This window comes from Xenopus laevis, chromosome 6S, assembly GCF_017654675.1.
Source record: "Xenopus laevis strain J_2021 chromosome 6S, Xenopus_laevis_v10.1, whole genome shotgun sequence".
NCBI classification, from domain to species: domain Eukaryota; kingdom Metazoa; phylum Chordata; class Amphibia; order Anura; family Pipidae; genus Xenopus; species Xenopus laevis.
The window spans coordinates 74,307,131-74,334,489 of NC_054382.1; the positions used below are offsets into that span (position 1 = coordinate 74,307,131).

A 27,359-nucleotide genomic window follows, 5' to 3' on the forward strand; every position below is an offset into this window, starting at 1 on the left:
AGGCAGGACTTCAGCAGATTTCTTGTTGAACACATCGGAGAAATCTTGATAAACAGGAGGAATTGAAGAATTTGAAACAACAGAGGATACCTTGACCAAGGACTGGGCTGGAAGACAGTTCTGTTGACAAAAGAAACCCCAACGAGAAATTTGAGTTGCGGACCAGTCAATGACTGGATTGTGGGTGCGCAACCAAGGGAGTCCAAGGACTACAGGAGTCGAGGGGCAATCAATAATCAAGAATGAAAGTCTTTCGGTATGCAGGGTGCCCACTTTGAAAGACAATTCTTGCGAAGACTTGGAGATGAAAGAGGCCGATCATCAATGGCAAGAACACGAAGTGGAACAGCCAGACTTTGGAGAGGAATAGAATGTTGTTCTGCGAAGGCTTTATCCAAGAAGTTCCCAGCTGCGCCGGAGTCAAGGAAAGCTTGGGTAGAGATGGTCTTGGAAGCCAACTGGAACTGTACAGGGAGAAGGAAACGATGAGTAGAAGTTTGGGGAAGTTGATTAATTCCGCCCAGGTAAGTTTCCCCAAACTTACCTTGGCACTGGCGTTTCCCGACTTCGCGGGGCATTCATGGGCAAAGTGGGATTTGCCCCCACAGTATAAGCAGAGTCCAGCAGCCCTTCTCCTTAACTTTTCCTGTTCGGAAAGACGGGCACGACCAATCTGCATAGGCTCTTCTGAGGTGGAGGGAGAAGAAGCCGGAGTAGAAGAAGAAGAAGTAGTGCTGGGAAGGACAGGTCTCTGGAAACGAGGAGCCAGGGGAGGTTGAAACTTCCTCACACGTTCCTTTACGGCATGGGGCTCTCTTTGGCGGGTGTCCACTTTGACTGCCAGGGCCACCAAATCTTCCCAACGAGTAGGCAACTCACGTGAAACCAAATCGTCCTTCAGGCGCATGGACAACCCGTTGTAGAAGGCAGCGTGATAACTGTCGTTGTTCCAGCTGGTCTCGGCCACCAGAGTACAGAATTCTATGGCATATTCTGGCACCGAACGTGTACCTTGGCGGATCTGGAACAAGCGAGAAGAGGCAGATGCAGACCGGCCGGGAGCATCGAACACTGTGCGTAGCTCACGAATAAAGGCCTTCGAATCATCTATCAGGGGGTCCTCTTTCTCCCACAACGGTGATGCCCATTCCACGGCTTTCCCGGTCAAGCGGGTAATGATGTATCCACCTTGGCACGCTCTGAGACGTATTGATGAGGTAGCAGAGTGAACTGGATCTCACACTGGTTGATGAATCCTCTACAAGCCTCAGAATCACCACTGAAGAGCGGAGGTGCCGGAATCCGGGGTTCGGAGACATGGAACCGCGCCACTGGAATAGTGGCCGGAGCTGAAGCAGGAACCTGAGCCGTAGGAGTGAGAGCCGACAATTTGTCCAAAATGGCCTCAAGAGCTTGGCCAAAGTGTGACTGCTGAGCTTCATAGGCCTCCATGCGTGAGGCAATCCCACGAAAGGCTCTTCCGAAATCTGGTTGAGCCGCAGCCTCCTCAGATGGGTCCATGGCCCAAGTATACTGTAAGGGCCCGAAGGCGCAGTTGGAGTGCGGACCAAGGAGGAGGCAGGTAGTCAGCGAGTTCGTGGTACAAAGGGATCAGGCAGAAGAATAGTCGAGGTACAGGCAAAGGGTTCAATCCAGGCAGCAAAGGGTCAATCCGAATAACAGGCAAGGTTGGTACACAAGAAATCAGTCAATAATATAACACCCAGGAATCACAAAGATGAACCTATACTTGGGCAATGTTTGCAATGTCCAGGGGGTTTAAATAGGCAAGTTTTGGCGCCAAGATTTTGAACGCGATGACGTCATGACGCTGACGCCAGCGTCAAGACGTTAACGTCGTGACGCCGACGCACGTTCTGATGCCGGCGACCATTCCGTCGCCGGCGACCAATCGGAGAGCGAGAGGCAGCCGACGTCATCACACAGGGACCAGCAGGATCCACATGGGGGAGGAAGGAGTCGCCATCTTGGACGCCGTCGCCATCTTGGATGCCATGGCCATCACGAGGGTGAGAAACTTCAGTTTCCATTACATATATATGTAGAGTGTATATAGATGGATATATATATATATATATATATATATCTGTAGAGTGTATATAGATTAATGAATATATATATATATATATATATATATATATATATATATATATATATATATATATATATATATATATATATATATGTAGAGTGTATAGAGATGGATGAATATATATCTGTAAAGTGTATAGTGATGGATGAATATATATCTGTAAAGTGTATATAAATGGATAAATATATATCTGTAGAGTGTATGTAGATGGTTGAATATATATCTGTAGAGTGTATATAAATGGATTAATATATATATATATATATATCTGTAGAGTGTATATAGATGGATCAATATATATCTGCAGAGTGTATATAGAGATGAATATATATATATATATATATATATATATATATCTGTAGAGTGTATATAGATGGATGAATATATATCTGTAGAGTGTATATAGATGGATGAATATATATCTGTAGAGTGTATATAGATGGATGAATATATATCTGTAGAGTGTATATAGATGGATGAATATATATCTGTAGAGTGTATATAGATGGATGAATATATATATGTAGAGTGTATATAGATGGATGAATGTATATCTGTAGAGTGTATAGATGGATGAATATATATATCTCTGTAGAGTGTATGTAGATGGATGAATATATATACATTTAGGCCCATAACTATTTGGACAGAGACAACTTTTTTCTAATTTTGGTTCTGTACCACAATGAATTTTATATGAAACATCTCAGATGCAGTCGAACTGTAGACTTTCAGCATTAATTCAGTGGCTTGAGCAATAATTGCATAAAATGTGAGGAACTAAAACCTTTTTTTAACACAATCACTTAATCTCAGTGGCTCACAAGTAATTGGACAAATTAAAAAGTGAATTGTTATTAAAGTGGACCTGTCACCCAGAAACAAAAATCTGTACAATTAAAGTCCTTTTCAAATTTTCAAAAAACATAAAATCCAATTTCTATTTTTTATTAAAGCATTCATAGCTGTTGTAAGCTCATTTAAAAATCTCAGCTGTCAATCAAATATTGTCTGCCCCTCCTCTATGCCATGGGCATAGAGGCGGGGCAGACAATTACTTTCACTTTCCATTCAGCACTTTCTTGATGTCACTGCTCTCCCTACATTCCCCCGTTCTCTTTACCATTTAATTATGTAGCCAGGGCATGGGGATGGATATCAGGTCCCCCATTCTGGTGCACAAACAACATTCTGAGATGATGCAAGGCTTGTCTTAATAACAGTGTCCACAAAATGGCTCCTGCCTGCTTGCTGTAATCATGAGTTCCCAGACTGATGGAAACGAGATTCAAATAAATTATACTGTGTAATTAAAGTTTATTTTCCTTGACTAATGTCATAAAATATTATTTGGAATAATTTTTTTGGGTGACAGGTCCCCTTTAAGCAACAAATAAGTCCTCACTCATAGGTCTTCTGATGAAAAAGAAAAATGTGTTTATTTTAAGGTTTCTTAAACGCGTGCCGTCCTCAGGAAGTGTAGGCAGAATTCAAACAAACATATTTATACACAGAGTAGAGAAAAGATGCACCAAAGCATACAGTTGTGGTGAGCACAACTTTCCCTTGTTTGTTAGTTATACAGGAGCAGTGACCAGCTCCATGTTGTAGCTCCCACCCCTCCCAGCTATAGTCAGGTGATCCCACTGGTGTCTAATAAAAGGGCAGCCAAGTTTGGGAGTTTTACTTTGAAAGCAGCAAGTAAGTTGCAGGTAAAACTTAGTCCCTTTGTAAAATGTATAATGAAGCAATAGAATTCTTAATGAATCAGATGAAAATTAAGCATAGGACTGGCCAGATATGGGATGACTTTGACGTAGTTGGCCAGCTTAAATATATTGCAATATATGGACAAACAATCCCTGTTTTGTTTAAAGGGTAAGGCATTTTTTAGTAGCAGTATGCACAAAATGTCTCTGTCTTAAATATATTGATAATGGGTTGAGTGCAGAGGACTCTTGTATTTGTCTATACGTATTTTGTGGTCACAGCCTCATTGCACCCCAGTCTAATTGTTTTAAAAATTAGTGGTGAGCACAACTTTCCCTTGTTTGTTATAGTTATACAGGAGCAGTGACCAGCTCCATGTTGTAGCTCCCACCCTTCCCAGCTATAGTCAGGTGATCCCACTGGTGTCTAATAAAAGGGCAGCCAAGTTTGGGAGTTTTACTTTGAAAGCAGCAAGTAAGTTGCAGGTAAAACTTAGTCCCTTTGTAAAATGCATTATGAAGCAATAGAATTCTTAATGAATCAGATGAAAATTAAGCATAGGACTGGCCAGATATGGGATGACCTTGACGTAGTTGGCCAGCTTAAATATATTGCAATATATGGACAAACAATCCCTGTTTTGTTTAAAGGGTAAGGCATATTTCAGTAGCAGTATGCACAAAATGTCTCTGTCTTAAAAATATTTATAATGGGTTGAGTGCAGAGAAGTCTTATATTTGTCTATATGTATTTTGTGGTCACAGCCTCATTGCACCCCCTCCTAATGGTTTTAAAAATTTGTGGTGAGCACAACTTTCCCTTGATTTATTTATATATATATATATATATAAAATATATATATATATATATATATATATATATATATATATATATATATATACACAACAAATGTGGAATTAGTTAGCCCTTTAGAATGTCTCTCTCCTGCCGTTCTTTTTCAGTCTCTCAGCTGCATACAAAAATGTTGCAAAAAAGAAAAATATTGCTAATAAAAATATATACCAATACTTTCTTCTTTTCTTCTGAAACAGCGCCTAAAGCAAATGGAGAAAGCAAAAAACAGGGGTATAATATGGTGTAGTATTTTTGATTATTCTTATAACACCTCGTTCTGGAAAAACAAAATAAAATTTCAGAAAAATATTTTGCTAGTGTGAGTTCCCCTTTAAAGAGACTTTTTCTTTTTTGTCCCAGAATGTGCACTGTTAAATTTGGTGTTTTCTGGGTCCTTCACCAAATTTTAGTAGAATTGCCTACTTACAAGTTAATGGTGGTTATATTGCATGTAGTAATAATTCCCAGTATCCTCCTCTCCTCCGCCAACCACTGTTAAGCTCCAAGGTAAGGATACAAAATTTGCATAGTATAATACTGTTTTATTAAAAAAGTTTACGAACATTTAAAGTTTTCAACTCACATTTGTTTGCATAGTTTTTGAAACAAGATAGAGCGATCGCACACCCACAGCAGTCCTTGGCGATTGTAGCCTGGTGCCCAGTATGAGAGGACACGGCAGACTCCGAAATGTATCAGGAAAAGGAAATACTGGCACACAGAGCATTTGCAGCAGGTAAACCTTGCTTTAATTCAAAAAGTGCGGAATGTGCAACGTTTCGGGGTCACGCCCCTTTCTCAAGCATACGGAATCATTAGTGAATAAAATATATATAGGTGAAACAATTAATCAATTTACATAAATTATTAACACAGGTGTTTTTTCTTTTAGCAAGTATAAACCATTACAAGCATGTAAAGATTATAAAAATTTAAAATGTAGCAAACCACAAATCTCCTCAATTGTGCAATATCATTGTGTAAAATAGTGTCCAAAAAATCAATTATCCATAAAAATAGTCCATAAAAAGTTAATGTGATGACCCAAATCCATTCGGGTTCGAAAAAAACGTGTGTAATATAAAAATAGAAGATCATCTTGAAAAAATTCCTTGGGTAAGGTGCAACAATATAATAAAACGCAGCTACAGTTAACTTTCTGTGGAAGGATAATAATTAGCAACAAATGTTGTTCAAGACAAAATGTAGCAAAATGTATTAAGCCGACAGTTACTTAGTAACTCACCCTGTACATATTCAGAAGGTACTAATATCTATATATATAGATAGGTATGCACACTCAAAAGAAGGCAAGTATGGTATATTTAAAATAAAGTTTTACTTGTTTATGCAAATAATACACACAAAGCCACAATAGTAGGCCTGTATAATACAATACATAAGCTTACATGGTATATACCTAACGTTTAAACATAGCCACAATTACATAACAGTAAACAGTAAGTATTACAATTATACAGCAAGGAGCAGATACACCTACCACCAGTATGAGAATGGCCCCAACGTTTCGGCGTAAGCCTTTGTCAAGGGGAATCCCCTTGACAAAGGCTTACGCCGAAACGTTGGGGCCATTCTCATACTGGTGGTAGGTGTATCTGCTCCTTGCTGTATAATTGTAATACTTACTGTTTACTGTTATGTAATTGTGGCTATGTTTAAACGTTAGGTATATACCATGTAAGCTTATGTATTGTATTATACAGGCCTACTATTGTGGCTTTGTGTGTATTATTTGCATAAACAAGTAAAACTTTATTTTAAATATACCATACTTGCCTTCTTTTGAGTGTGCATACCTATCTATATATTGTTACGTTGTGGGGTACCCATTGTAGGGGTACCCTTTTGATGTTTGCACCTCTTGCACTGTTTACCTACAGCATTTGCTGAATTGGTGTGCCCTCCACCCATTACTAAATTCGGTACTAATATCTATCCCTGGATGATACTCATAAGTAAGTTCTTATCTGTTAAGAAAAAAGAAATACTGTTTAGGATACAGATAATTATAGTTAAAAGTCAATCCTTCCTGCTCTGTAACAAACTTGTTTAAACTAATTAATAACTATGAATATAGTACCACAAGACGTTATCAAAGAGCATATGTGAATATTTCTATGAACAGTTTATAAAAAACAGGAAAGATTGTACTCCTCATTCAGACCCTTGGGACACCTAGTTTGTAGCCGCCATATCCAGAAGCATTCACGTTGGTGTAGGTGGCGTTTTTTGTCTTGGCCTTGTTTTATTGTCACATTCTCTAAAATCTGCCAACGTAATTGTGCGATCCGGTGCCCTTGTATGTGAAAATGTTTCGCTAGTGAAGTCTCCTTTTTCATTTCTTTTTTATTTGCTTCTTTTGTGAGTGTAGGTGGGGGCTGGTAAGTTCTTATAGTTGATTTATGCTCATTCAGCCTAATTTTTATGGGTCTACATTTTTCCTATGGTCTGGCACACACGATGATCTGCAAAAATTTTTGATTTATTTGAACCAGGTACATTCTACTATCAAATTTACCTTAGAGTCCAATCCTACAGTAATGCATTTTCTTGATGTAAACATCGTGTATACAGGTACCTCATTTAACACCTCACTATATACTAAACCAACGGACAGAAACAACTTATTGAGACCCACCTCTTTCCATCCCCCAGGATTGTGTAAAGGGTTACCTAAAAGCCAGTTACTCAGGGTGCGACGGATAACTTCTACCGACGCCCTCTATGAAAAGGAGTCAAAAGAGATGTTGAATACATTTTCAGAAAAGGGATATGAGAGAGAGAGCCTTGAGATTAGCAGATTGAGTGTACAAGCTATTCCCAGGAAAGACCTATTGACAATAAAATCTACAAATCGTACTAAAACACAACGAATCCCATATATCTCCACATTTGATAGGAACTCAAAGGCGATTCGGAAAGTTATACTCAAATATTGGCCCTTGATAAATTCTGACCCTAAGTATGGCCATTTGTTTCAGGCACCCCCCTTGTTTTCATATAGACGAGGTAGAAGTATAGGGGATCTCATCAAAGCTAGGCCTAAGGACCAACTAAAAAGCCATATTTCCATCACTAACGGAACTTTCCCCTGTAGAAATTGTGGCCATTGTAACGGCATAATACCTGGAGACACAGTCACACATCCATTATATGGTACCAAATTCACCACTAAAGGGTTTTCTACATGTGACACTAGTGACGTGATTTATTGCATCAAATGTCCATGCGGGCTGGCATACGTGGGACAAACTTCTAGACCCATATAAATTAGGCTGAATGAGCATAAATCAACTATAAGAACTTACCAGCCCCCACCTACACTCACAAAAGAAGCAAATAAAAAAGAAATGAAAAAGGAGACTTCACTAGCGAAACATTTTCACATACAAGGGCACCAGATCGCACAATTATGTTGGCAGATTTTAGAGAATGTGACAATAAAACAAGGCCAAGACAAAAAACGCCGCCTACACCAACGTGAATGCTTCTGGATATGGCGGCTAGGTGTCCCAAGGGTCTGAATGAGGAGTACAATCTTTCCTGTTTTTTATAAACTGTTCATAGAAATATTCACATATGCTCTTTGATAACGTCTTGTGGTACTATATTCATAGTTATTAATTATTTTAAACAAGTTTGTTACAGAGCAGGAAGGATTGACTTTTAACTATAATTATCTGTATCCTAAACAGTATTTCTTTTTTCTTAACAGATAAGAACTTACTTATGAGTATCATCCAGGGATAGATATTAGTACCTTCTGAATATGTACAGGGTGAGTTACTAAGTAACTGTCTATTTTTATATTACACACGTTTTTTTCGAACCCGAATGGATTTGGGTCATCACATTAACTTTTTATGGACTATTTTTATGGATAATTGATTTTATGGACACTATTTTACACAATGATATTGCACAATTGAGGAGATTTGTGGTTTGCTACATTTTAAATTTTTATAATCTTTACATGCTTGTATTGGTTTATACTTGCTAAAAGAAAAAACACCTGTGGTGTTAATTTATGTAAATTGATTAATTGTTTCACCTGTATATATTTTATTCACTAATGATTCCGTATGCTTGAGAAAGGGGTGTGACCCCGAAACGTTGCACATTCCGCACTTTTTGAATTAAAGCAAGGTTTACCTGCTGCAAATGCTCTGTGTGCCAGTATTTCCTTTTGCATAGTTTTTGTCACATATAGTTAAGTCTTTAGCGGTGACACCGGTTAGAATTCAAAGGAGGAGGTTTTGCCGGCATATGCAAATTAGGGGCGGGGAGGGAAATTGTGTGACTTTTTGTCACATAACAAGGAAGTAAAAAATGGTTTCCCCTTTCCACCCCTAATTTTCATATGTAAATTAGGATTTGGTTCAGTATTTGGCTGAATCTTTTGCAAAGAATTCGGAGGTTCGGCAGAATCCAAATTAGTGGATTCGATGCAACCCTAATTCATCCATCTATATAATATAGATGAAAAGATAATTAGGGGGTGTGACCACAAAAATGGGCATGGTCAAAAAAAATTCACGTGCTACATGCTGCAAATCATTTTATCCCTCTTTCTGTTTCCACAATGTTGGGAGGTATGTTACTGTTCCTTGAAGCAGGAGATTTAGGACTAACCTTTTCTGCCTGTATGGCTGGTAATTCACTTTTCTCTAAACATGCAATTATAACATATATTTGAGTGCTATTGAGTTTTGAGAAAGTTGAAATTGTTTATAGTCTATCCATGTCTCATGCACCCAAATTTTGCTTTTAGACTATAGATTGAGTTGCATTCCTGCTGAATATGTATTTGTATAAATATGGAGGTGGTTTCTCCGTTTAATGTTAGCTCTCCCCCTACTCCTGCCCCTTGAAGTGCTGTCCATTAGCTCAGCATTCAAGTGGGGTAACCAGCAGGTATGTATACATTAATTTTAAACTATTTTGGCACTGATACAATGGACACTACTTCGATGGGGTCGCTTCAGCTTATGCATGTTGTACAAACAATTTGACCAAACAAGTCTCTTTTTCACGTGAATCCCCCCCCCCCCGCCTGCATGGTTGCTAATTCACTTTTTTCTGTACTTGCATTTATACCACTTTATGTATCTGGAGTGCTGAGAAAGTTGAAATTATCCTCACAATTTGGTTAGAGATAACAAGAGTTTGCTGGACATGATTTATGGATCAAAGGGCGATGTGTTTATTTTTTCATAGCTTAGGGTTAGATTATTACTTTTAGAAAACGATTTATGACCACTTGGTATATACTTTGTGCCTATTCTCTATTATTGATACATTCTTGATACATTTATAACAAAATTTGTTCAGTTAAAGATTGGGCAGGAGGAAGTATAGGAAGAGTATTAGGAGAGCAGCGTTACGTTGTATCTGATTTTATTGATTTTGATCTCTTTTTTTGTTTGTTTTTCAATTGTTTATTTGTTTTTGTATAACTATTGAAGTTTTGTATTAATGTGTATCTAGGTAATTGATTGCCTGTTTAAAGTTAATGGAAGCTATGAGATTCACAGTTTAAGTGACGTTAGATACATCTGGCGCTTGCATCTGACGGCGGTTATACGTTGTTTCTATCAAGGCTGTTTTCCTGCCAGTATGTAGATAAAAGACATATTCTAATGTGTATGTTTTACTTTGAGAAAGGCCTCTAGGGGGCAGAAATACCAGTCAGTAGCTTGTATTAATGATAAAAAAGTTTTACTTTTAAGTCCTGACAGTGCGGACTCTATTCGAAGTTTGTGTTACATTTACTTGATTCTGCACCCAGGCACATTATTTTGTTTTTTTCGAGAGTGCTGGCATCTTCTTGGATTTTTATATATATATATATCTCTATATATATATATATATCTCTCTATATCTCTCTCTCTCTATATATATATATATATATATATATATATATATATATATATATATATATATATATATCATGTGTTTTCATATTACACTATATAACTATGTAACCAGAAAAAAAAAATGATATAAAAACTCAGAATTTCCACCAAATCCTTAAAACTTAAAACTATTATGCTCAGGCAGTTTGCTTTAAACAATGTACACACTGACTTGGAGAGGAAAGGATTCTGAGGAATATTGCATGCAGAAATATTTTCACTAATCTTACTCATTTCATTTTTTTTTTTTTTTTTAATCTAAGGATTAGCACTTGATAGGAAACATTTGATAACTAATCACAAGTTTTAATATTTTTATGTATACCTTTTAAAAAAAATAAAAAACATAAAAGGTTTTCATTTTGATTTCTCTAGATCTGGGGTCCCCAACCTTTTTTACCCGTGAGCCACATTCAAATGTATAAAAAAGTTGGGGAGCAGCTCATTGGGGATCACTGCTCTAGATGATAACACTTTAGCTAATTTGCCTGTACAGTTTGTAGTTCAGATGTTCTCACTTGTATTTAAAGGGTGCACCAAATCCAGGACTTGGTTTGGAGTCACAGTGCAGAGACCTATGTCAATTGCAGGCCAAGTTGAAAAATTCCAAAAAACATGATGGACTGTGTCAGGTTTAATGCATTTTACTACTTTACTACGCTTTATAGTGCATGTTACATATTAAACACTGTCAGGTTAGCACAGCCAATGAGTTTTTGGTCTTCATTAACCAGTTCAAGTGAAACATTGAATTCTCCCTGAAAAAAAAAGAATAAAAAATTCAGCAATGCAAAATTTATTCTTTTTTAATACTTTTGTATAGAAAGACATTTTTGTAAATTGTGAATTTGACATTCATCATGATATAAAGTATGTGCATGAAATCAGAGAAGTTTTTAGGGGGCCCTTATCCAGTGTGATTTCTATACTTATAGAAATCACATGGCATTCTCATTGAGGATGTTTTTTTGAATGTTAAGTTCCCCCACCCCAAAAAAAATGTGCTGGGGAAAAGTTCCAAGCAATGTTGATGTTGCAGGACTACAGTTCCCATCATGTTGCGTAGTCTAGCAACAGTGTTTCAATTCCCTTTAAAGCAAAGACCTCTTTAATAATACATATGTGTAGCTGTAGCCAATCTTGGTTGTATGTATCTTGTTTGAGATAATGAGCTAATAGAGTTTCACAAATTTGGTTGGTCTAATGCAGTCAAATTGTGTTAATAATTGAATATAACATAGGTATGTACAGTAGGGTTGATTCCTGTCAGATACCGTAGATACCAGAGATACCTTATGTAGGGGGTGAGATATAAGGAAATAATCATCAAAATTTTGACTTTGGAGCTCCAAACTGGTGTCATGGGATTGCACAATGGAACCACACTGACCATTCATCATCACCATGTAGGAAAAGTTAGCAGGTGAAATATATTCTCACCTATCAACCTTGGCTCTAGAATCTTACATACAAATATGCAGTTCCCCTAATCTGATCTCAACTGCCAGAAGGGAAAACTTAGGTTCCCAAGATAACTATAATATGTATCAACTGGCCTACAATACACTTAAAGGGGTAGTTCATTATGTTGAATGATTTAGCTTTTTTTCTCTGCAGCTATGTGGTTGCCAGGGTCCAATTAACCATAGCAACCAAACAGAAAGACTGGAATATTAATAGGAGAGGGACAGAATAGAAAGATATATAATAATAAAAGTAAAAATAACATTAAAATTGTAGCCTTGTAGAGCAATAGTTACAGTGACCCCCATTTAAAAGCAGATTGATGCAGAAGAGGAAGGAAAATTATTTTTTAAAAAAAGACGTTTAAAAGTGAAAAAAGGTGGAAAAGTGTACTTAAAAGGGGAACTATCCCTTCAAAATTTACAATTCTCAATTCTACAAGTTTTTTTCATTTTTATTCTCTTTAAATAATAACATAGTATAAAGTACAGCATATATTCACTTACTTTTGGAAAATATGGAATATGAGGGCTGATGGGGTGATCAATCTGTATAAATTCTAAAAACAAAATCAACATATAATCAATATCTATTATATCTTACACATGCTATGCAATTTGACCCTACCCTATTGATCCAGGAAGAAATATATTTGCCTCTTTTAAATCACTAAGGCATTTACTCCTTCCTTCTGGTTCACTTTGGCTTTGATATTTTTCTGTTATTATAAATGGGACCTTTCTTCACATTATAAACAAGAACACTTTAAAGGGATTGGTTGGCACAGAGACTCTTAAGGGGCCCAGGGATTTGGAAAACCCCTTCAAGGGTGTCAGATAGGGGGGGTTTGGAGTACTTCTGTACTGGAGTACTTATGAGTGGTCCCTACTAGTAAATAAATCTTATCTGATTTCTTTAGATTTGCATTCTTGAATAGGACCTTTTTTTAATATTTTTCTTTCAGCCTTTGCTGCTGTATAACAGCCACCAGGACTCCTGTAAGGCACATGTGTGTCAGAGTAGAGATATTATTGTTGGGCCCACAAAGGCTACACTACTCAATACACATACACAGGGCTGGATTTCTGTGGTAGACGCCCCTAGGCCACTCGGTCCAATCCCACGGTCCAAGTGTTCCATGTGGTTCCTGTATCCCTACAAAGATTGCACTGTAGCATTATTGACGAGATTTTAAAGTGATACTTTAACCCTCGATATTCGACTGTCGAAGTGAAATCGATTGAACGAATTGCGGTAAATCCTTCGACTTCGATATTCGAAGTCGAAGGATTTACCGCAGTTCGAACAAACGATTAAATCCTTTGAAACGAACGATTTTTCTTTGACCAAAAAAAAGCTTAGAAAGCCTATGGGGACCTTCACCATAGGCTAACATTGAGGTTTGGTAGGTTTTAGGTGGCGAAGTAGGGGGTCGAATTTTTTTTAAAGAGACAGTACTTCGACTATCAAATGGTCGAATAGTTGAACGTTTTTTAGTTCGAATCATTCGATTCGAAGTCGTAGTCAGTCGATTGTCGAAGTAGCCAAAAAAAAACATTCGAAATTCAAATTTTATTTTTTATTCTATTCCTTCACTCAAGCTAAGTAAATGTGCCCGTAAAAGTTACTTATGTTGATGATTTATTGCTAGTAGGGCTGCTTTCACATGTAACTGTTAAGTGAAGTTCCTAAACCTGACTCTTTTGCCAACCAGACTGTCCCTTCTCAGCCTGTTAGAATTTTTAAGACAGCTACCTCATACAGGAACATGAGGGATCATATAGGTATTGTAAAACCATCCAGCAAATATTGTTATAGTAAAATTATAAATAGCATGCAAACACAATGTTTTAATAGTGTAAAAACTGTTTAATTTTTGGTGTCAGTGGGGCTCATTTATTAATGCAGCACAGCGTTAAAAAGAGCGCAGAGGCCTGACATTTGCCTAGCACATGCGAGTATTTAATAATGTAGCACGATACCTTAAAAGTGTGATTTGTGCGCTAATGTAGACGCAGAGAGGTGCAACACGTGAAACTGCTGTCGCAATGCTTATAATAAATTGTGCACACAGGAAGATACAGCAAAGGTAAGGATTAGTTGTGCGCATGTATGAATGTGCTGCTTTAATTAGTTGCATCACATATCGCGCATATTGCGTTCACTGCGCCGCACCTGCGTTTGTGTCCGTGCTAAGATTTGTTTGGTTACAAAGGTGTTTAGCCTACCTGGTACACTTAAAGGAACCTTGGTCAATATAAACATGTTGGGGGAAGGCATGGTTAATCTGCACTTTACAGAGGGGTGTTCAAATATGAGTTAACAAACATCCCCACCAACAGCCCCATTGTATTTGCCAGAACCCAGTTTAGCAGTATGGCCCTGCACACATATATAAAATTCTCTTTCAAGCAACATGAAAAGCAAAAATGCGAATATATTAGCACACTCTGGAGAACCACATTTAATTCAGTGTATTTTATTTAAACACAACATGTTTCGGACAGACATGTCCTTCATCAGGTGCTAATGCAGCTTTCATTGGCCCGTGTATGGGGGCCTTAACTTCTACTTTTTTGGAGGAAAATGATATGTGGCATGTATCTGTAGGGACATGGGATATGGCTAGAAGCAGGTTGATAGGGGCAATTCATAGCCTGTACAAAGAGATACCATAAAGCTATGCCAGTATAGATATTCCCTTGTACTATGCAAGAACATTTTAGAGAAAACTGTAAATCTTAAAAACTCACATAAACACATCTTTTCCATATGAGTACTATTAATTTTCTTTACACAGGTTGCAGTAGTCATATCATATTAATTCTCAGTTTAAAGACTGTCCATGTATCATTTCCTTCTCAATAAATTAACTAATTAGGTTTTCTTCATTAAATAAGAATATAATAAAGTATATCTCTTCTATATATTATACTGAGTAGATCCTTCAGTTTCTAATTGAATTGACTCCTTAGTTAAAACCACACGATTAATTACTTTCTCCCACCTGCCCCCCATTTGCTTAGATATTTTAATTAACATACTCACAGTTCAGCACTATATAAAGCCTTTGACATGTTCTTTATAATCTGCTTTCATACAAAGTACATTCACAGATTTTGCCTTGTTTTTTTTTTTTTTTAAAGAGTAATTTTTATTGAATTTTACAACATAAACAATAGAAAGAAGAATTAGAGCAGATTAAGAAAGAAAAGAAAGGAAAAAAGGGAAGGGGGAGGGAAATGTGGCTGAAAATTGTCAATCAGTTATTAGTTGAGGTGGCAGGTGACTCGATCCAAGGATTCCATATATTCTCAAACTTCTTTGGGCATCCTCGGGCAAGGGTTCGTGAGTTTATATAATTCCAATTGCGAGTTAATTAGTCGAATCCATCTTTTCAGCGTCGGGGGCGAAGGGCCCATCCAGTGAAGGGCAACCACTTTTTTCGCATAGAAGAGAAGCGATCTCATCAGGCATCTAGTATTTACTCTAGGTATCACCGAATCAAGAAGGCCCAGAAGACAGGTAGCAGGGTTAAGTATTTGGGGGAGTTCCAGTTCAGCAGCCATAAAGTGCACAATTGCTCTCCAAAATCGGAGTATCACTGGGCAGTCCCACATTAAATGCATAAAGTTGGCAACAGAAGCACCACATCTAGGACAGGCGGTTGAAGCTGCCCTACCCATTACAAATAGGATCTGTGGGGTGAGGTAAGTTTGGTGTATGATCCTAAATTACTAACAGAGTGTAAAGGTTGTTTATAATTTCTTCCCAATCATCTGGATCCACACTGACTCCACTACTTTCCCACTTATATTTCACTCTGGGCCTGGGGTCATATCTATTAGAGTTTATACGAATGCGACAGGAGTTTCGCTTTAGAGGGCTGAGCTATCAACTCCTCCACCATCGTGTGTTGTATTTGCAAAGGGGATGTCGGGAATTGCGCTGCAAAAAGGTGGGTGATCTGGTTGAATCTAAATTCGGACAGGTCAGGCAGAGAAAGGATCTGACGAAGAGTAGCCAGCGTATGGAGACTCCCATCAAAGAACACTTGGGACATTCGTTTTAACCCTAACTTAGTCCAAGTTCCCACTTCTAAGAATGTAGCAAAATGCAGATAGTTACTGTTACCCCATAAAGGCGAGTCCGGAGACAAAGTAATGTTGGCCTTAGTGATTTGTACCATTGCGTCCCAGGCTCTTTTAGTAGCATCCATAGCAGGTAATAAGGGGCCAACATGTTTTTGAGTTCTATATAAAGCATTGTGTAGGCTTTCCACTAAGTAAAATATAAGGCTTCTATTACGGAAGCCGGGTTTTCTGCGTCAAACACTTTCCAGCTGGCTGCATGTGAGGCCTGGGAGGCAAGGTAGTATAGTTAAAAATTTGGAGAATTAAGTCCCAGTTGATCGTGTGGGGCATTGAGAGTGACTCTGGATAGCGTGGGCGTTTTATTACCCCAAATGAATTCCGATTGTGTGCGGTCCATATCATGAAAGGCTTTTTTGGGTATGTGGCAGGGGGTATTACTAAAGATATAAAGAAATTTAGGAAGACAGATAATTTTGCATATATTTATCCTTCCTATAAGGGTAAGAGGGAGTTTAGTCCAGTGTGTAAGTGTATCCTTAAATTTGCGATGCAAGGCGTATAAGTTATGCTGCAGAAATATTGTTGGATCTTTGTGTACCGTTATGCCTAGGTATTTAAAGTTATCTACCACTTTAAGAGTACTATCAGGGTCTACCACTGTCGGGAGTTGTCCATTTATGGGAAAGATTACAGACTTGTCCCAATTAATTTGGAGGCCCGGAAAACGTACCAAATTTCTTGACAATCCCAAGCACAGAGGTGAGTGAATCGTGCGGGTCCACTTAATACAGTAGCGTATCATCTGCATAGAGTGAAACTTTCTCCTCAATTGTTCACTGTTGGGCAGCTTTACTAAAGGGTATATTGTCACCGGCGACTGCTTCGTACCCATCGCAACACTTCACCAGGCGCAAATGCACTCAGACTACGCCAATTAACTAAAATGTGGAGTTTTGACATGGGCGCTGAACGCTGGAGACTTTTCGCTAGTGCTACATCGGCAATGCGAGCATTTGATAGTGAAAATGTGCTAGCGTTAATTTCTGCCTAGCAAAACTTCGCTAGGGATCTTGCTCTCCTGTCAATTTGCATAGGGTGGGAGATTTAAAATTGTATGGACGTATTTACAGTGTGCCCACTGTAAAATTAATGTTCCATATGTTTGTATGGAGAAAACTGGTTATACAAATAAAGTTTGTTAGGTCTTTTGCAGGCAATCAGGCTGAAAAAAGGAAAGGAGATGCCAGCGTTTTTCGACTTTGATGCATTTTCACAAAATATAATGTAAGTGACAGAAGATTGAGGAAGACCTAGCTACTTTAATGCACTTCGCCTGGTCTGAGATTGCGAAGGCAAATCTGGCAAAAGAGGTAACGTTCAGTAAAATCCGCACTTTAGTGAATTTGCTGAATAACGACCATTCGCTGTCGAATTGGCACTTTAGTAAATCGGAGATGTCCTTTAGGGCAGTAACACTAGTAAATTGTCGATAGGGTTAGCCAATTCGCCTTTAAGTAAATCTGCCCCCATGTCACTATGAATGAGCTTTGAATATGAGTTATTGAAAAAAATACCAGTAGCACACTGATAATTGAAAAACATACGAAAAAAGGTAATATTTCGGGCCATCCAGTCTTGATAAAGGGCCCAGGTGGCCCGAAAAGTTGCCTTTTTTATGTATGTTTTTGGGGTGAATAAACATTGCACTTTTTCAATTTTCAGTGTGCTATTGGTATTTTTCTTAATGTAACTTTCTGACCCCTGTAGCAGGTGTGGTTCTCCCTGTGTAGCCTCTGGTACAAGAAAAGGTGTATGTTCAAGGCTGTAAACACTCTGCCATTGCTTTTGAATATGAGTCATGGCATGATGTGGTACTGAATGCAGGGATCAGGATATGTAGCACCCAACACATTTACTCATTTCTGATTGTAACTAGATCCAGACTCTCTCTATTTGTCCCTATTTCATTTGACCTGCAAGATTTAAGCACAAATAAAAACATCACTGGATATATTTTTAAAATAAATTACCTCCTTTTTTTCTCCCACAGAAGGAAAATCTTGGTGCGGAGCTCTCACAAATAGTATAGTCATAGTCTATGAAAAATTGTCCATTTACATGTGCTTTGATGTTCAAAAAAAGTTCATTTAGATTATGCCCTTTGAGAAAAAAATCAAAAAGAAAATCACATTTTATCTGAAGCCATTTCATTTTCCAGCATGTTTTGGGCCAAAACTCAAGCCAACCCACATAAACATGGTTATAATAAAAAAAACTACATGCAAACCTGTGAGAATATACTAACTACATTGTGCTCTGGTCAGAATTAAACTCAATATCTACATCTTTCTTGTACACCTTTGTGTTCTCTCTATTTTCTGTTGTCTTCATTCTGTACTCTCCCTTTCCCCTTCGCTATTTACTCAAATGTTTCTCAGTCTAAAGTGAGACTCTCAGTACCTGGTTTGGTGGCATCAACGCTTTGTTGTACATAACACCCTATGCAATAGGAATATAAATGTGTGTATGCAGTTCCTCTGGTTTCTTTAATTTTATAATTTTATGTAACTAACCTGCATACGTTATTTTAGCCCCAGTCGCTCCTTTACCATAATGGAAGTCATGATTGCACTAAGTATCTAAATGTAAAACATTCTACAGAGAAACTACTGGTGCATGATTATTGTACACGTACATACAAGATCATAGCAATCAATCAGCAATTCAATTAGAAATTAAAAACTAAAAGCAAATATTTGATTGCATGCTATGGGCAATATCTCTGGTGATATTTATCTTCAATGGTAGTAAACACTCCCAAATTACTATATATTTGCTTGATTGTGTCCCATATGGGCTGATGCAATCATTTGGCCCTGGACCACCAATCTGATCAACAAGTGTGCAGACCACTTAGGAAAGGACCACATACAGTAAATAGGACATTGTGGTCCTCATTCAATGGGTTTCTGTAACCAGTCCGATATTGGTTAGGCATGTCATCAGACAGGTCCCACACTCTGGCCAATAAGGTGCTATATTGTCAGCTCATATCAGTACATGTTTGGTCAGCTTAACTGGATGGTATTTTTATTATGGTCTCCTATTTGCCACAACACACATGGCTTTCCCCTAGATGTGATAAAAGGAAGTATGACCAGGTGCAGCAACTTATAGCAACCTATAAGACATTTATTTTTAAACAGGTGACCAGTAAAGGTTGGATAAATTGTAGCTCTGGGTTACTGCACCAGGGTAAACACAGTGCTTTTAATTACACGGGCCTACAGTATGTATTAATTACCATAAAACATACTTCATTTTGTTATTTGTTACTGGCCTCTTTAAGAAAGCTATGGCTGAACTACTTAGTCTGGTTTCAAGCAATAAACTGAAACACCATGACAATGGATACATGTAATTAAAATCTAATAAACTTGGTTTAAAGAGTTCTACAATTTCCCTACTCTTGTTATTTTGTAAAGCAGTTTATGCAGAGAATTGTGAAATACAGGAATTATACTGCAATCCCTTACAATTAACCACCATTGTTACTTACTTAAAAGCAGCCCGAATCTCAGTTTTATATCTTGTGTGATATAGGAGCAAGGGCTCAAGGTGACTCCAAAATCTTGCAGAGGATCTGTTACAGGGAACATAGTAGACTATCATAGTTACATAGTTACATAGTTAACTTGGGTTGAAAAAAGACAAAGTCCATCAAGTTCAACCCCTCCAAATGAAAACCCAGCATCCATACATACACCCCTCCCTACTTTTAATTAAATTCTATCTACCCATACCTATCACAAAATACATTTAGACATGTCAAGGTTTAGGTAGGGGGGAGGCAGCAGGAGGAAAGAGAGTCTTTTAGGCAAGAGCTGGCTGAACCCACGGGACAGACAGGAACAGGGCGATGAGTCTGACTGGAACAGGTGCAGAGCAGAACAGGAGGGAGAGGGCGAAAATCAGGACTGGACTAGACAGGGTGAAGAGGGCGAAGCCAGGACAGGAACAGACTGGATGGGACAGGACAGCGCGGGCGTAGATTGGGAGCAGACTGAAAGGATGGGAAGCAGGAATCAAGAACTGGCATGGCAGAGTCAGGTCCAGGTCAAGGCAGGGAAAGGTTCTAGGTAGGGTAAGCAAGGCAAGACAAGGCAGATCGAGACAAAGTAGAATCGAGGGAAAAGGGCTAGAGCTGGAATGTAAAACTATAAAGGCTGGAGTGACTGGATGTCTAACAGGACAGAACACTACTTCCTACTTTGCTGAACTCTTGGTTTCCACTGATTATTATCAGGCAGTAACCAATCAGTAACGTGAGGGGGGTCACATGGGTCATAACTGTTTGCTTTTGAATCTGACCTGAATGCTAAGGATCAATTGCGAACTCACTGAAAGTTTTGTCCCATGTGGCCCCCCTTCAAGTCGCTGACTAATTTAGAGTAAGAGAGCAGGAAGTAGCGTTCTGGCTATTATGTTAGACATCAAGTCACGCCAGCTTTTATACATTACATTTTTGGCTAATGAACTATATTAGAAACATTTTTTTATTTTGCACATCAAACAGAAATTAAAAAAATTTAAAAAAAGCCTGTTATTTCCAGTCATATCAATGGAATACCTAGAACTGGGCAGGTCTGGACTGGGATTCAATATAGGCCCTGGCATATCAAGAACATAGAGAACAAAACAGGTTCCACAGGTCTAATAAATAGTCACTCTCTGTGGCATTTTTCAGCAGCCTCTTGCCAGAATCCTTTTGTCAGCCCAGGCCTGGAGCTGGGAAAGCCCTTAGTATGTGGCTTTAAAGACTTTCCTAAATGCAGTTCACTTAAGGATTGGCAATAGCTCTGAACCTTATTAGCTGGGCATACACATCAAGATCTGCACATTTTGTAAGGCTGGTAAGTACACATTTCATTCTCCAATTTGTCCACCCACGTGAATGCCAAATTGGGCTCATCTGATCATATGGCCCACAGTGCAGTGCCAGGGGATCTTCTTGTGACATCACCGCACATGCTCGCAATGTACAGTGATATCACTGAATTCTCACAAGTGGCAGTAACTTAAATGTTGCATTCATAAGAAAGACAGGAATGATGCTGAAATGAGACTTTTAAATTTCATACAAGTTTCGTCATTGAATAGGAGACTAACAGTACTACAGCTCAGGGATAATATGAAAGTAATAAGTTATTCTATTAGCTTTACAAAAATTGATTTACAACTGTAACAAAGAAGCCCCAGTGCTACAGCAGGTATGTTGCACATTGTTGCAGTGTGAACTAGTAGGTAACAATAAACAGCCTTTATCTTTAATCACTTTAATTATCATTTAACCAAGACAAACAACACAAAGTAGAAAGAAGCTCCAGTAGCAAGTAAGCCAGTTTGTACCTTGATGGTTAGGCTAATGCCAGACTGTGCTGAAAATCGTCCTGCTGAAAAAAGCAGGCCAATGCTCAGTCTCTACGATGGCATTAACATCATGTCTTGCCTGTGAAGAAAATTGGGAAAATTGTACTGGCCCAGTTAAATCCTAAATCCAAAAGTCAGGAGCAAGAGTCAAGAACAGTCATAGATTTCAGGTCACAAAAGGTGAGTCAATTCAGTCAATTTCATTCAATAACTAAGCCACTGTCCTGGGACTGGTCCAAAAATATAGGACAGACTGGAAATATACAATGGGCTGGGCCAAGACAGACTTGATTCCTAACATCATGTTAAGATTTAATGGACTGTAGATGTATTCCAAGGGTAATGTCAAACAATTGCAAAAAAAAAACCTAACAGTTAATAGATTCATTGTGTAATCAGTTACTGGTTAAACTCATTGTACATATAATGTATGCCATGGAAACCACTAAAAATCACAACAAAAGGTGGTTGTGGCATTGACTCCCCTGCTCTTAGCCTGCTTTCGTGTTTTCGGGATGACCTACGCTTCATGTAACTACAAGCAAGCAGAAGCTGTGATTGTCAGTACAGCTATAGGGACATGCAGAAGGGAGTGGATCTAGTTCATTCAGTCTGCAGGAAAAAACACATGCTGAGAGCAGCGGAGCCAACGCTCTGTGTGCCCAGGGCCTAAGCACTAAGTACAATGCACTTTTGGTAATCATAGCTCTGAGTTGAACATAATAAATGAACTGTGTATTCAATGCTACAGTAAATGACAACTTTCTGAACCCCTGCCTGTCCAAAATCTCCTTCCTAAATTAACGGTACTGCTATGAAGATGGCCCTCTCATTGAAGCTAAAACAGCCTATATCCTCTAATATTTTAGAGAGGGGTTTTCATTAGGGCTCTGTGCAAGGCAAGCACAAAAACAAAATGTTATCTGGCCCCTTCCCCCCACTTCATCACCTTTTAAATTTGAATCTCCTCCCATCTCATACCTGCCCTGAGCCAAGGGGAGGGGGTTCAAAACAACCAACTAGAGAGACCCACCCCCTCCCACTGGCAGTCAGCAACATCTAGCACCAAGAACAATAATAATGAATCACAGAGAAGAATGTTTATCACCAAAACATAAAACTCAAACATCATTGTTAATAAACCTTGAAACATTCAGCTACTTTATGTTTGCTTAAGAACTCTGCAACTAATGGGAATTAAGGCATTTATAGAGCTCATTTACTGCAGCAACTACAGCAGAGGTCAAGCAAAAATTAACACAGTCATATTTACACTTTGGAATAGTTGTGCTGCACCTCCTGTTCCAAAGTGAGCACAGTTATGTCTATTTACACTGGGAACCCCTGCTTTCATTTGACACACGTGCAGCAGGCCCATCTCCCCCAGTAACAATCACACTAGTATTATTGGAAAAAGTTCTGCTTGTGGATAAAAAACATGGTGAATTCCCTGCAAAATTGCAATTTGAACAATGCACTTGCAATGAGGCTTTGTATCTATTAATGTATTACCTTGTGTAAATATTATTAAGATTTGGAGAACTTTAGTATTAATAATGGCAAGCACAATAACAAGAAGAGAGGGCACCAAAGGGGAAGTGAAACGTCTCACTGTTTGTTCACTTTCAGTTTTAAATGCCATTATCTTTATTATAAAAGGCTAATGGCACAGAGAGAAATTTCAATCATGTGTAGATTTATGGAAGAATGGGGAGAAAATCCACAAAATTTACAAATATATCAACTCCAAGAAACTGGCCCTGTCATGTGTAGCTTGGTTTTTTTTAGGTAAAAGCCTGAGTATGAAGGCATTCAAGTGTTTTGTACCGACAGAACTACAAAATACTACTTGGGCGACAAAATACTAGAATCCCCTTGTGTGTAATTACTAAAAGTACCCTTGTTTAAATGCCTATAACAATCCATGTTTCTCAGTACTAAAAATTAATTAATTATATTAAAAATAAAGAATAAGGGATTCATTACTCATCATGAGTGCAATGAATTGGGCTTAAACTGATAGGCTTGATACAGGATCATATTCAGTATTATGTTCTGGAGAATGACATTATGGCTTGGCAGTTAAGTGGCAGGTGAGATTCGGTTCTGATAAATGTAATGTCATACACCTGGGATATAAAAATATTCAAGCCACATTTACCCTAAATGGGACTGCACTAGGTACATATATAATGGAAAAGAACCTTGGAGTCCTCGTATATAATAAACTTGGCTGTACCAAGCAATGCCAGTCAGCAGCTGCAAGAGCAAACAATGTGGAATTCACTCTCTGAGACAGTTGTACAGGCTGATACATTAGATTTAAGAAGGGGTTGTATGGCTTTTTAACAAATTAGGGACTACAGGGTTATGGAAGATAGCTCATAGTACAAGTTGATCCAGGAACTAGTCCATTTTGGAGTCAGGAAGGAATGTTTTCCTCTCTGAGGCAAGTTGGAGAGGCTTCAGAAGAGTTTTTTTTTGCCTTTCTTTGGATCAACTAGCAGTAAGGCAGGTTTTATATGAACATAAAAGGTTTCTTTTTTTCAACCTAACATAATATGTTACTATGTTCTACTTCTATAAGCCAGGCAATCAGTATGTTTTAGCTTTATTTAAATCTAGTCATCATTAAACTTGTGGTGAATTTCCTGCTATAGAAACCTTCTTTCTACTGCTGCCTTGGGGCAAGCAAATGGCGACTCACTATTGTACCACAGATTCACCTCTTGACTTGGCAAGCAGGACAGTAATTAGTGTAGTAGTAGGGATGATAATAACGCATTGAATTGTAGTAGCAGTGATAGTAGCACAGCAGCATATATAGTAGCACAAATAAAACCGCAGCATTGTCTGTATTACATTACTAATAAAGTCCAAGAGATAGATTTCCAACACCTAATCTATACCACTTTTCCAACTACATTGTTAACAAAGTTTAAAAATAGTTAAGATCTGCACCAGCATTCATAGCGAAAAGAATAAATAATACAGTGCAGTATTTAAATACACAGATGATACCATTTATTATAAAGCCATCCATAGTATATCTACAAATAGCACTTAAAACTTGGATGTTGAGCTATATTGAAATATATTTTTTTCTCTTCACAGCTGCTGGGGCTGATATTCATTATACTTAAGGACCTGTATTAGAAGTAGTGAAAATAACTTATGGAAATGTATTGTGGCTCTGTGATAGCAGATATAGTAGGTAAGCTGGAACCTATAATAGTAGTGGGACTATAGCTTCTGGGAAAGAACTGTGGCAGTGAAATATCAAGATTAGTAGAGAGAAATGCTGCCTGGGAAGGGACTGTGGCTGTGGGATATCAGGTATATTAGAGAGAGATGGTGCCTATAGTAGCAGTGGGATAATAGTCTCTGGGAAGGGACTGTGGCTGTGGGATATCAGGTATATTAAAGAGAGATGGTGCCTATAGTAGCAGTGGGATAATAGTCTCTGGGAAGGGACTGTGGCTGTGGGATATCAGGTATATTAGAGAGAGATGGTGCCTATAGTAGCATTGGGATAATAGTCTCTGGGAAGGGACTGTGGCTGTGGGATAGCAGGTATAGTAGGGAGAGATGGTGCCTATAGTAACAGTACATTAATAGCCTTTTGGAAGGGACTGTGGCTGTGGGATAGCAGGTGTAGAAGAGAGAGATGTGCCTATAGTAACAGTACAATAATAGACTCTGGGAAGGGACTGTGGCTGTGTGATAGCAGGTGTAGTAGGGAGAGATGGTGCCTATAGTAGCAGTGAGGATAATAGCCTCTGAGAAGGGAGTGTAGAAGTGGAATAACAGGTAAAGACGGCAATATGGTGACACTGGAATGTTGCCTAACTTATGTTATCATTATTTCAAAATTCTCAGCATCCAGTGACAGCTAAAACCTAAGAAGAGTTCTACCATGAGTGACAATATTATTAAAAACATTGGTCAAAAGCAATACAAAAAAATATTATATCAAACTTACCACAACTTTTGTAAAATGCTTTAAAGTTACCGACATTGCAGAGTGTATGTGTAGGCCATTCTGTCATTTCTCCGGAACAAAACAGAAACAGGCTAATCACAAAAGTAAAATGGATTTTCATTGTAAGCAAGGACTGCTTGTATTCCACGGAGAGAGTTTCAAATTCTGTGCTCCTTGACTCCACCTGTCTATTAGTGATTCTCACAACTATTTAAATAAAGTCTGTAAACTGGGGTACAAACTTTAAAAAAAAGCTACAGGGCCCACCACATTTGTGTTATTCTAATTAGATTTGCTTTCACTTCCTGTTTTAACTTCGTGTTTCTTTTGCTTCTCTGCTGTTACACAAAATAATCTGTTCCTCCCCTTTATCAGCACAAGCAAAGTGATCAAGTAACCTTCACATCTACACACAGTTTATCTAAGGAATATTACTTAACAGTCAAATAACATATACTGTACCTTATTTCAAACATGGTGTGCAGATCAATTAAAAACTCAGGGATGGTTAATGAATGGCCGCATGGACTGCATGATGGGAACTGTAGTCCAGAAACAATAGACTGAAAGCACCACTTTTCCATACTTTTCTGGTTGCATTTTTCTGGAGGCCTTGTGTTCAGAATAAGTAGAAGTTGTGATACTAATAAATAATATACACACAGGTGAGTTTTACCGTAGCAGAAAAACTAGACGGTTAAGACTGCATAATTGTGGATGAATAGTTTACGGGTATGCAATACACAGAATGGCCTTATGGTGTCAGTCCAATACATTCTAAGCATCTACAAGTTTGAGTTTCATTCTGAATGTTACTAATCTAAACAATATTTTCATGGAAAATAATATACCTTTATAAAAAAATTCTTACAGCTAGCATGATTTTTTACAATAATATTATATTGAATGAGAACTAAAGCCTAACAAAAAAGATTATTAGAAACACTGGGCTCGATTCAATTCAGTGTGCTAAATGTGCATTATAGAAAATATATTATGTGTTTACCTGCGATAAAGAATGCGCTATTCTACCTAATTCAATTCAATGCAATATTGATTTAGAAACTTTCAATTTAGCGGTACTGTGTTATCAAATTTCCATTTTGTGCGGAAACAGTTATTGCTCTTTTTTCTGAAAATCACATCGCAACTTAACAAGTAAAATTCTACCTCCTTCTACAATCGCATAAATACAACATATGTTAAGTTCATAACTTTTTCACTTTTTTATGTGAAAATAACCTCCCTCTAAAGCTACCTACGATTTCTATCAACATCTTCTATTGGCTCGTTACAACCAATCAAAGGTAATTACTTAAACAACACACCCAGACACAGCAACTCTATAAAAATGAGTTGCTGTTTTGGAAAATTTGTGGGACTGCCTTTGCTCCAAGTCTGCCATGCCTTGCAAAACATAAACCCATCAACCCACGAGGCAATCATGTTCACTTTACTGTGAAGAACGCAACTTCAACTTAATTTTTTCCCATTTTGAGTGACAGAATAAGCCACATCTAACATCATATTTGTAATATTCATCATCTCCAACAATCCAAACCAACATATAGTTTTTTATTTCAACCTTTTACTGGCCATGTCTTATTTTTTCTACTTATTTTAACTCTAATGGGGTTATGTAATAAAAGGCACTAAGTTGGCCCAGGGGCAGTAGCCCATGGCAACCAATCAGCAGGTAGAATTTACAAGTCACCTGTTTCAATGCAAGCATCTTATTTGTTGCCATGGGTTACTGCTCCTGGACAAACTTAGTG

General features: G+C 38.0%; 1 protein-coding gene across 1 annotated transcript; it reads right to left on the reverse strand.

Moving 5' to 3' along the window:
* Positions 1-11,242: 11,242 nt before the first annotated feature.
* Positions 11,243-25,951, reverse strand: LOC108695246 (lymphocyte antigen 86-like). Its single transcript, XM_041567673.1, has 5 exons — positions 25,585-25,951; positions 19,732-19,815; positions 18,203-18,331; positions 12,585-12,637; positions 11,243-11,372 (listed from the first exon to the last, which is right to left on the reverse strand). Exons 1-5 carry the CDS (start codon positions 25,703-25,705, stop codon positions 11,289-11,291), a joined length of 471 nt encoding a protein of 156 aa, XP_041423607.1. The 5' UTR covers positions 25,706-25,951; the 3' UTR covers positions 11,243-11,288.
* Positions 25,952-27,359: the final 1,408 nt, after the last annotated feature.